At 42.2% G+C, this 12253-nt stretch overlaps 1 protein-coding gene across 6 annotated transcripts in view; it reads left to right on the top strand.

Moving 5' to 3' along the window:
• The first annotated feature begins 386 nt into the window (after positions 1-386).
• Positions 387-12253, top strand: part of zbtb17 (zinc finger and BTB domain containing 17) — a 33815-nt gene continuing 21948 nt past the window's right edge. Inside the window, exons 1-4 of one of the 6 annotated variants that reach the window (XM_039755465.1) lie at positions 504-595; positions 5191-5290; positions 5371-5533; positions 8090-8344. In XM_039755465.1, coding sequence (XP_039611399.1) covers positions 8140-8344 — 205 coding nt within the window. In that variant the 5' untranslated portion in view covers positions 504-595; positions 5191-5290; positions 5371-5533; positions 8090-8139. Of the gene's footprint in view, positions 596-847; positions 1003-5190; positions 5291-5370; positions 5534-7905; positions 8011-8089; positions 8345-12253 lie in introns of those variants that run through there. The other 5 variants (XM_039755468.1, XM_039755467.1, XM_039755471.1 and 2 more) reach the window with 5 other exon arrangements.

Raw genomic sequence — 12253 nt, 5'->3', positions numbered from 1 at the left:
CATAACTTATTATTTACAACTTTAACTGTGTTCACCTGTTTTAAGAACGAAAGATTATTTTAAGGCATACTTTGCTACAAACACTGCTCTACACACATAAGTCTGACATACATTTAGCATTTACTAGCGAAGATTTACATTTTTAATACTTCTCCCACCCGGAATCACATGCTACTCGCTTATTTTCCAGCGTTACGTAAAAAATAACCAGCTTGTAACCTTTACTTATTACAATATAAAGCCACTACCTCTATCTCTTGACACACTCGAACGTGTTTTCTCTGCTTCACTAACATAAATGAACTCTGCCAGCTCGCTGTTATCGGGTTTAGAGCCGCGCGTGCGTCACGCGGTCGCTCGCGCCCGCCATCCTTTGCGCATGTGCTGCACATCTGCCCGCCAGCCTGCACGGCCACTATCAATCGATCAGAGAGCGGAAGATGGCGGCGAATTGAGGCTGAGGGGAGAGATCGATCACCGAATAACTCGATCAACCGAGGCAGCTCAAGTGTGCGTTTATTTGAAAACAAACGAAGACAAAAATACCGGAGAGAACAGCGGACAACGTTGGAAGGCCACGGTTACACCCTGACAGGTGAGCGTCCTCTTGTTTCGGGTGAAGGTAGTAGTGGTTGTGGGAAGATGGGGGGCGGAGAGAAGCGCTCTAGAGTGCGGGCGCCATCTTCACTGCGGCGCGGCTGGCAGGCAGGCAACACCAGTTAATCCCGGATAGATGGTGACCGAGCGGCGGAGAGAGAGAGAGAGAGGGGGCATAATCAAACCGGCAGCATCGACCAGACTTACAGTGGGTCGAGAGGAAAAGCAGGCGGGACTAAGGAAACGCGAGCTCGGTCCGGCAAGCGTCTGCCTCGCTGATTGACCTGCGTGCTCTTCGAGTCCAAGTCGAAAGCAAATTGGATTGCGCATTGCGTTTGCTTAAAGGCTTGAGGGGGGCCCTTGACAGATGGACAGTCAGAGGTGTTTATTGTAGTCAATTATGAGGTTCGTCTTTCCAGTTGTTGCTGGAACCCATTCTCGTCTTACCGGCCTGCTGAGCTTTTCAAAGTGCTGCTTGCACAATATCGAAATGGCGATAAGCAAGCAGACGAAGGCACAAATCGGTGCAGTAGAGCAGTTCAGGGTGGCATCCACCGAGTTCATATGGCATCTATAAAGAGAAATTTTGGCACAAGTCAATCCTTATATAGTGTCTTTTCTAAGTAGGATGTATCCATACCCTCTCTGCTTGGTTTTGCCTATTTATGCACTCTGTCTTGTCTTATTTGTATCTGGGGCAACATTGTGTACTGTGAGCTTTGTCATTTGTCTCTCAGTATACTTAAATATCAGGGATGGCCAACTCCGATCATGGAGAGCCACAGTGGCTACAGGTTTTCATTCTGATTATTTTCTTAATTAGTGACTAGTTATTGCTCCAAATTAACTAGATTTAATTTATTTTCTGTGTAAGACTCTGACCCTTTTATAATCAGGGCTGTGCAACGTCAGTCCTGGAGGGCCTCAGTGGCTTTAGGTTTTTGTCCCAACCCAATCACTTCATGAGAAATCATTCTTTGCTGACGATGGAAGCACTTATTGCTCAAGTGCTTTGTTTCAGTTGGCTTGTTTGTTAAAATTTTGAACTGTTTTGTTCTGTCTCAAGCAGCAGTATCCATTGTTTTAACTGCACCTTATTAGCAATAAGATGTAAATGACAAAGGAACCAGCAGTTCTCTGTCTAGCTTGTCTCCATTTCTACCCTTTGTGTATTCGTCATTCACTGCTTGGTTTAATTAAGTACTCAGAAGGAAAGTGAAAATAAAGTGAAGAACTGAAAATTCTTCCCTTGGATGATACATGCATCATTAGAACGGGAAAAAAAATCGATTTAAGAATGAACTGACATGGTGGAGCTGAAACACTAACAAGCCACGAATTTGAATCTGCTATTGCTGAGGATTGGCTTCTAATGATTGGAACAAAAACCTGCGGTCAATGTAGCTCTCCAGGATCGGAGTTGGCCATCCTTGGTATATACTGTATAGCGGAGATGACAATCAATTTACTTTGATTTGGCTTTTACAGTAAATGTATGCAGATACTTGTATGCAGCTAGAAATTCAATGACTTAGTCGGGGTGACACTGAACTAAGGATGCGATTACATCCATGTCTGGTAAAATGGGAGTCTTACGTGCTGAAACACAATGCAGTGAAAAAAATCTCACTTCTGAATTTATGTTATTACCAAATATGCTTCAGAGTGAATTTAGTCAGATTCTTTCATAAATTATAGCAGGGATGATTAAACTTTTAATCTGAGGGCCCAAATAAAATCGGTGCCATACTGGGATCCAAGAAGAGGCTTATTACCATAATAACATCAGGCATATCCATAAAGAAATACAATTGGCCATATAATACAAAAGCAGTACATTTTGTTTCCATTCAAGCATGTTTCTTACATGAGCATCACTAAAAGGGAAAACACATCTATCTGCTATATAATAAAACACTAAAGTTTGTGTGTGTCTGGTCCATCAGAGCAATTTGATTGGTCAGTTTGACTTTGGTGACCTGGATTGTGAGAGGAAGTGCGAGTGTGAGACACAAGGCACGCTGAGCGTCTCCTTCAGAGATGAAAAATATAAAAGGAGACAGGAGGTGAGCAACGCTTCTCGAAATGACAAGAGTCTGAAAAGCAGGCTTATGGAAAAACACTCGAGAAGGGGCACACAGGTTCAAACAAACGAGGATAATGAAGAAAGGTGTTAAAGGTACATACAAGGGCAAGAGATCTCAGAATCACTTTTATTAGCCAGTACTTCATTTACAGGAATTTGACTTGGGAGATTTGGAGCTGCTTATAACATAACGTATGAATAACATAAATAGCATAATTAAAAAAATCTTTTATAAAGTTGCAGAATAGTGCAGTTATAGAGGTGATGTGCAAGTGAAAGTGACAAACACATGAAAGACGGGCTAAATTACTGGTTTGAGAGGGCTATAGTTCCGGGAAAGAAACGTTTTAGGTGTCTGTTAGTTTCAATTGACCTGAAGCGTTTACCACAGGGACAAGTGGTGAGCTGCGTGAGAAGAGTCCTTGGGGATCCTTTTGACGTGGTTAGTGACACGAGATGTGCATAGTTCTGCAACAGATTGAAGGGCACAGCCAATTATTTTCTCAGCAGACTTCTCAACATGCTGTAATTGTATCTTTAGAGTGAGGTATTCGAATCCCGTAAACGCCACAAGCGACTCTACTCCATTGGGCCCTTGAGCAAGGCCCTTAACCAGCATTTGCTTCGTTCTGGGGATGATGTTAACCTGCATCCTGACCTGTGAGCAGGTCCTCCAACTTACAGGGTAAACCTGGGAGTTAGTGGCGGGATTGGCACTCTAGCCACCGTAAAAAAAAAACAAAAAACTTCCCACTGTGTTCCAGTGTGGTGCTGAGGTGTCACCTGCTGCACTCGGGTCCCAGTCCAGGTGGTTCAGCATGTGGTGGGTGCAGCAACGTGCTATTAGCGCATGCTCCTAACCTGTTGCTGAACCAAACCAGACAACATCGCAGAATGTGATTACACTTTAAATCATGGCTTTGTAAAATTGTACTAGGATCAGCCGGGAAATATTAAATTTATTTAGTTGGCATAAAAAGGGAGTTTGCATGTTCTCCTCATGTCTCCGTGGGTTTCCTCCGGGTGCTCAGGTTTTCTCCCACAGTCCAAAGACATGCAGGTTAGGTGCATTGACGATCCTAAATTGTCCCTAGTGTGTGCTTGGTGTGTGTATGCATGTGTACCCTGCGGTGGGCTGGCGCCCTGCCCGGGGTTTGTTTCCTGCCTTGCGCCCTGTGCTGGCTGGAATTGGCTCCAGCAGACCCCTGTGACCCTGTGTTGGGATATAGCAGGTTGGATAATGGATGGGGCGTCACGGTGGCGCAGTGGGTAAAGCTGCTGCCTCACAGTTAGGAGACCCAGGTTCATTTCCCGGGTCCTCCCTGCTTGGAGTTTGCATGTTCTCCCCGTGTCTGCGTGGGTTTCTTCCTGGTCCTCCGATTTCCTCCCACAATCCAAAGACATGCAGGTTAGGTGCATTGGTGATCCTAAATTGTCCCTAGTGTGTGCTTGGCGTGTGTGTGTGCCCTGTGGTGGGCTGGCGCCCTGCCCGGGGTTTGTTTCCTGCCTTGCACCCTGGGATTGGCTCCAGCAGACCCCTGTGACCCTGTAGTTAGGATATAGTGGGTTGGATTATGGGTGGATGGATGGTATAAAAAGTACAACTGCTACTGAGCCTTCCTAGTAATGAAAGTGATAATGTTAATGTCCCAACTGAGAGTGTTTGTGGCAGTTGTGGCCAAAAATGTGGAAGGATTCCATTATACTCACTGAAAAATCATTCATTTCTAGTAGGAAAGGTTGTAACTAACTAAACTATTGCTAAAGTCAATGACCATCTCCACTCTCTTGATTTATTGAATAATGGTGGTGTCATCAGCAAACTTAAAGCTGGTGATAAAGACGCCTACAAACAGGCCATGAATTGGCTAGACAATGCAATCAGATATGCTAAATGGAAACACAAAAATAAACTGGAGCTTCAGTGTTCAGCAAATAATGACTCCTCTGTATCATCATCATCATCAAGTTCTTCCATGTGAAGCCTGAAAACCCTGAGGACTGACTGGGATCATTGATGTTAGGTAGAATTCCTAGAGGGTGCTGGGTGGTCTCATGGCCTCGAAACCCCTGCAGATTTCTTTTTTTTTTTTTCTCCAACCGTCTGGAGTTTTTTTTTTTTTTGCTTTTTCTGTCCTCCCTGGCCATCAGACCCTACTTTTATTCTCTGTTAATTAGTATTGCCTAATTTTATTTGTTATATTTTGTCTTTTTTCTTCATCCTGTAAAGCACTTTGAGCATTTTAATGAAAATGTACTATAGAAATAATTGTTGTTTTTGTATGAGGAAGCCTTCAGTCTGTTATAAATTACAAAAAGACGCCTAGCAGTGCTCACTCAGATTCATCCCAAGAGAAATCACATATTTTTACATTTATTCTATTATCTGTCTTTGATTAGTCTTTATACTAAAATGTCTGTGTGTATGCATGTCCGGTACTTCGGAACAATCTGATTGGTCAGTATGGCTTCTGTCTGATTGGACATTTTCCATTGTGGTTTCTTAGTCGAACACATTTGAGACAGGAAGTACCAAACAAGAGAAGTGGACACACAAACAGGCATATTGAGGAAAGGCAAAGGAGGAACACGGAGAGTTGCCTTCAGGTATGGGATGTACAGTATTTGGAAGCATAAAAGTGATGTTTTTGTGGTTAGTAATGAAGCCTGTCTACCATTGGTGGTAGTCAAAAAGTGGACAGGAGGCGAGCAACGAGGCTTGAAATGACGGAATATGCGACACCAGCTCTATGGGAATGCAACTGAGAGAGGAAGCGCTAGCCAGCACCTATTGAGACTCCCGAGGATACTGAAGAAAAGTGTACCATGAACACTGAGGGTACACCTAAGGCAAGAGCTATCAGTTATCAAATATTTTCAAAATGTATTCTGTTACCTGTCTCCAACTATAGGGTGTTCCAGATCTAATTATGCAATTTTCATTACGCTATCACTTATTAAGTTTATTATATAGAAATTCAACCGAAAAATCCCAGATCATCAAGAAGTGTGCGAACTAACGACACAAACAATCGTCTTTGTGCCAAACTGGAATCATCCATGCATAAATCAAAGTCATCCAGACGATCTAGATCTGCATAATTAGATGTGGACCACCCTGTAGAAACATCGTTCGCTGATAATAAAATAGTGATTATCATTCAAAACACACAATAGATTTTTGAGGTATATTACTGCCAGTGTAAATGCCTAGTGTAAGGTTTAGTTAAAATGAGAGAAATAAATGTCCCTTTATAACGGGTGCAGCACTAGGATATGATGCCCCTACCTCGGAGGGTGTTCAACTCCGATCCTGGTGGGCTGCAGTTTTTCATTCTAACCAATTAATTAGTGAGCAGTTTTTGCTGCTGATTACCTTGTTTTGCCTTCATTTTAATTGATGTGATTTAAACCCCTTAGTTTTTTCATTTTCCTTTATGAGACACAAAACAAGTTGCCACACGACCAGCTAACCTGAAAATAAACAAAGGTGAAGGTCTCGGTTGTGTTGGTCTGCTCAGGTCACCAAAACATCTTGACGGTGGTCTTAGAAAAAACAGAAAATCCACAGTCTGCTGTGGCAGAGTGAGAGCAGTAACAAGTCATGATATTCAATAACGGCTTTAATTAACAGCAAGAATCTGCTTCTTGTTAAGAAACTGGTTGGAGTTTCACATTCCAATTTAGTTGGTCATCTGTTGGCTTGAATCACGTCTCATTTCTATTTGGCTGCCATTTAATGAAGAAATGAATCAATTCAGAGGACTGAATCCTTAAAAACAAGGCTATTGAAATGAATGGAAAATGATTTAATTAGCAGTGAAAATTGCTCGCTGATTAGGAAAAGGGTTAGAATGAAAACCTGCAGCCACTGCGGCCCACCAGGACTGGAGCTGGATACCCCTGCCCTAACTGATTTTGACTCAGTGTTCAGAAATCATTAAGAAGGCTAACAGAGTGCCATGTTATATATCGCCTTGATGTGTGGAGTACAAGTCCAAGGAGGTTCTGCTTAGTCTTTATAACACACTGGTGAGGCCTCATCTGGAGTTCTGTGTGCAGTTTGGGTCTCCAGACTACAAAAAGGACATAACAGCACTAGAAAACGTCCAAGAAAAGAGCGACTAGGCCCATTTAAGCGCTATAGCAGATAAATTAAAAGGAACGATTAAAAGAGCTGAGCCTTTTCAGTTTAGCCAGTCTTAGAAGGAATTCAAGAGGAGACCTGATTGGAGAGTTTAAAATTATGAAGGGAATTAGTCCAGTGGATCGAGACGGTGACTTTAAAATGAGTCCATCAAGAACACGGGGACACAGTTGGAAACTTGTTAAGAGTAAATTAGACACAAACATCAGGAGGTTTTTCTCCACATGGAGAACCACAGACACATGGAATAAGTGACCAAGTACTGTGGTACACAGTAGGACATTAGAGATCTTCAGAACTCAACTTGATGCTACCTTGGAAAAGTTAAATATATTGGACTGGCAAGCTTTGTTGGGCAGAATCTAGGTTGTTCTAGCCTTCTGATGGCACATCTTAAACTTTTGTAGTAATAAAATGCATTGCATCTGTAATTCCAACAGATGGCACATCACGACCATTAACACTACCAGATGGCATATTAACAGAGACATATGCACAGCATGGTGCACTTCAAACATTAACACTGAGGTCTGTGTTGATTACTTAGATTTTCAATGGCACAGCTTGTTTAGAATAATGTGTTAATGATGGAGTATGTGTGAAAAACATTAGAAAAAAATTATTTAAAAGCAAGGTAACTAAACGGTGTTGATTAACTATCGTTTTACTACGTTATTCCTTATCTGGCATTATGAGTGAAGCGACTAAGTTAAGTGACAATTCATACAGTCCTCTCAAAAATCTGCAAGGCTTGTTGTGTTGAATGGCCTGTTCTCGTTTAGATTGTTCTAATTATGCCAACCTTATTTTTAAGTTGCTTTGGATAAAAGTGATTAATCCCAAATTAGAAATCAATCCATCAGATCACAGTCACTAATAGCCGCACACACACACACACACATGTTAACAGCTACAATTAATGTAATCCACAAAGGTCCTGACCAGGCCAGAGTTTGAACCCATGGCACAGTGTTACTGAGTTACACAGTTAAAGAGAAGCCACACGTTGGTTAAGTGATTTGCTAATTAATACTCGCACAGGGATTTGAAGTTCTGTGTTTTTTAAAAATAGGCACTAAACTATGGGCTGCATGACTTGCAGTTGATTCATTCAGAGACGGTGCTGTTGTTTGATTGCTGCTGACCCCAGTTAAAGCCGTCTCACAGCCCAGCTCCAAATGTAAGCAGAACCGTGTCACTTTAAATTACCCAGGCATTCAGATGCCTTTTTGTTAAAAATGTCTCTTGTGAAATTTCAGGCTCCCATTGGACATTCCCCATTTTCACCAGTGACCACCTCCTTCAAGTAATGGATTTTCCATGGCACAGCGGGAAGGTGCTAGAACAGTTCAACCAACAGCGACAGATGGGCCTACTCTGTGACTGCACCTTTGTGGTGGACGGGGTGGACTTCAAAGCTCACAAGGCCTTGTTGGCGGCCTGCAGCATGTACTTCCGCATGCTGTTTGTCGAACAGAAGGATATTGTGCATCTTGACATCAGCAATGCCGCAGGTATGGATTTCTCCTCTACCTTTTTTTTTTTGCTTTCATACAAGATTCCCGTAATCAGGTGTTGTGATGTGGTAGGGTCCTAGGGTGACCGTATTCTCCTGTTCAGACTCATTACTACGTACACCTGAACAGAATACCCCAAATCTCAACCGCTAATGTTTGTAATCCCTATCATTTCAATAACCACAAGAAGACAGAGTACAAAAAGGGACCCGAGAGAAGATTTATACTTACCGTATGTACTCGCGTATAAGTCGGGTCGTTAAATCCGAAAAATCGATCATAAAATCAGACTCTGACTTATACGTCCATTCAAAAATATGACACTTAATTTTTTTTTTTTTTTTTTTTCTTCTTGCTTCCTCCAATCTCACACCAGTTTCTCAGACACATCGAATTTTATTGCAGCAGTGCAGTTACCAATTTCTTTGCCACTCAGACCAGCTTCATATCTTCTTCTGATCGAACGCTCTATCGTAGATAAGGGATGGTCTTACGATAAAGGTATATGAGGGTGTGAGATACAAAAAACACGAATCGGTGGAAATGTCGTTTCAAAATAGTTTCGGTATTACTGTGTGGTCAAGTAGGCACAATAGAGAGAGAGAAGGAGAGGTTAGGAGCACACACTGATACAGCACATTGACGCACCCACATAGGGGGGGAAAAAGGCCGTGTGCCCCGTGGTTACTCTCTCAGGTGGGCGTTTGCATATCATAATCTCTTGGACTAATAGCGTGAGTGTTCTGCATTCGACTTATACAACCGACATTATAAATTTCCAGAAATTATATGATAAAATCAAGTCCTGAATTATCTGCGAGAGAACTTAAATACGAGTATATACGGTATATCCGTACATAAATTAATTTAATATTTCCAGCTGTGTTCAAAATATAAGCAGAGTAACATGAGTGTTGGCAAAAGAGTACAACCTTATTAATAACAGTTTCTTTTGCTTGTCGATCGGCCTATGGCCTGATGTGCTCCAGCATAGCCCTTGTTTGAAAAGTCAGAGATACAGCATGGCTGTCTGCATAGATGGGACAGCAGAGAACCTGAGCCTCTGTATATTTACGCTAGTACCTCCTGGACCTACGGCATACCATGACACAGAGACTCCCCTGGTTCATTCCAGTCCTGTTTCAGCAGGACATAATCATCCCTGGCCATTCAGGCCATCAAATATGGCAGCATTGAGTACAGCACAGGAATCAACTCTGGATGGAGTGTCAGTCCATCAAAAAGTACAATCATCATAAGGCTCATTCACTCATATGGGGGCAACTTAAAGTCGCCAGTTCAGCTAAGCTACAGTGCCTATGAAAAGTATTCACCCCCAATGGAAGTTTTCACATTTTATTGTTACACAACAGTACATTGTTTTCTGTTAAACAGTGTGAGAATTTTAAATTCAGCATGATTCTGTTTTGTACAGCAATAAAATGTGAAAATTTCTAAGTGGGGGTGAATACTTTTTATAGGCACTGTGCACGTTTCTGGGAAGTTGTAGGAAATCCAAGCCACGACAAGGAGAATGTGCAAATTCAGCACGGGTAGCGACCAAGCCAGAACTGTAACCCAGCCTTTAGCATTTGTGAGACAGAAGAATTAACCATTGAGCTCTTGGCTGGCCACCCCATAATCAACAAAAGTCCAATTTTTTAGTTAACCTTTCCCATACTTCCCTTCACCGATATTAATGATTCGTTGAACAGTAAGCCAAGGTTATTCTCTTTGGCGTATTAGCCGTTCCCTCCTTGCATACGTTTAATTCCCCTTTTGGCATTTTCCATATTTGTTGCTTTGCTTTGGATGCCATTCACCCCTTCAGGGAATTCGGTACAAAATCCCCAGTTGCTGAGAATTGCAAGCAGTCTGATATATTCGGACATTTTGATTCTGGGTAGTTTCTTAAACATCTTGTGTTAAATAATTTTTTTTTTGGTTCCCAAGCAGAGGTTGAGGTAACTACATCAACTACTACAAGTGTGACATTTGTATTAATTGTAGCAGGAAAGCAAGAACCCCTTTAGTCAGGAATCACACTTTATTGAGTTTTCTAACTGCTAACTGTTGACCCAAATTCATAAAAACAAAGAATTGACTAACGTATTGAAAAATTAGGGGAATACGTATTATGTGCGACTATAAATCTTTGGTTTCTTACTGGAAGTGGGTAAATACAGTGCCCTCCATAATGTTTTGGGACAAAGACACATTTTTCCTTGATCTACCCCTCTGCTTCGCAATTTAAAATTACAAATCAAACACCTCAGACAGTTTGATTCAAGGGCACATTGTACAATTTCATTTAAGGGGATTTGCGTACATTTCTGTCCCACAACACTTTTTCTACGCAGCCCCCCATCTCAATGCACCATAATGTCTGGGACACAGTAATGCTATTAAAGCCGTCATATTTAGGACTTTGTTGTATATCCCAGCATGCAATGACTGCTTGAAATGTCTTTTGATTCTTTGACATCACCAGGTGCTGAGGGTCTTCTCTGGTGATGCTCTGCCAAGCTCCTAATGCTGTCATCTTCAGCTCCTGCTTGTTTTGGGGGCTTGTCCCCTTTACGTTTTCTCTTCCGCATATGGAAGACCTGCTTAATTGGATTTAAATCAGGTGACTGGCTTGGACATTCAAGAATTTTCCATTTTTTTTTACCTTTGATAAACTCCTGTGTTGCCTCAGCAGTATGTTTGGCTCATTATCTTGTTGTAGGATGAAACAATATCTAGTGAGTTTGAAGACACTTACTGAACTTGAGCAGATCAGATGTTTCTACACACCTCAGAACTCATTGTGCCACTGCTGTCAGCAGTTCCATCATCAATGAAGAGAAATGTTCCAGGACCTGTGACAGCCATCCATGCCCAAGCCATAACACCCCCAGCACCATGTCTAACAGATGAGGTGGTCTGCTTTGGATCTAGTGCAGTTCCTTCTCATCTCCACACTTTGCTCTTGCCATCACACTGACCAGGTTCATTTTTGTCTCATCTGTCCACAAGACCTTTTTCCAGAATTCTGCAGACTCTTTGAAGTCCCTTTTCACAAACTATAACCGGGCCATCCTGTTTTTGTTGCTCACTGGTGGTCTGCATCTTGCAATGTGGTCTCTGTGTTTTTGGTCAAGTCTCCAGCTGATAGTCGTCTCTGACACACACATCGGCCACCTGAAAACTGTTTCCGGTCTGTCGGACAGGCATTGGGGCTTTTTCTTTACCATAGTGAGGAGTGGAGGTCTTCCTTGGCCTTTCAGCCCCTTTACGGTTACCAAGCTCACCAGTGCATTCTTTCTTCTTATGATATCCCAGATAGTTGATTGATGTCCCGAATGCTTTTATTCTTGTGTTTTAGCCTCATAATGGATTCTTTGGCTTTCATTGGCACTGCTCTGGTCCTCATGTTGAACAACGTAAGAAATCCGACAAATGAGAGGAGACCCTTCAGTCCATCAAGCCCACTTGTTTAGCTAAGAGCTACGCTGTCTCAATATCTCATGCAGATTTTTCTTAAAGGTTGTCAAGGTTTCAGCTTGAACTCTTTGTCTCTGTAGTTTGTTCCAGAGTCCCACAACTCTTTGCGTAAAGAAGTGCTTCCTGGTGTCAGTTTTAAGTGCGCTTCCCCTTAATCTCCACTAGATGTCCTCAGATACATGAGTCACCCTTAAGCTGAAAGAATGGCAAGTACAGATTCCAAAGGGTTAAAAGCCAGCCGAGCTATCTTACCAAGCAATGAAACACACCTGAGGAATCTCAAACACCTCTGACATCAATGGCCCCAAACATTATGGTGCCCTGAATTGTGGAGGAGCCGTGTAGAAAAAGTGTTTTGTGACCAAAATGTGTGTAAATCCCCTTAAATGAAATGTGCACTTTAATCACGTCTGAATTGCT

Source organism: Polypterus senegalus, chromosome 6 (assembly GCF_016835505.1).
Source record: "Polypterus senegalus isolate Bchr_013 chromosome 6, ASM1683550v1, whole genome shotgun sequence".
Classification (NCBI taxonomy): Eukaryota; Metazoa; Chordata; class Cladistia; order Polypteriformes; family Polypteridae; genus Polypterus; species Polypterus senegalus.
Note: the sequence above shows the minus strand (reverse complement) of the source record. Positions and strands in the feature narration are given on the sequence as shown.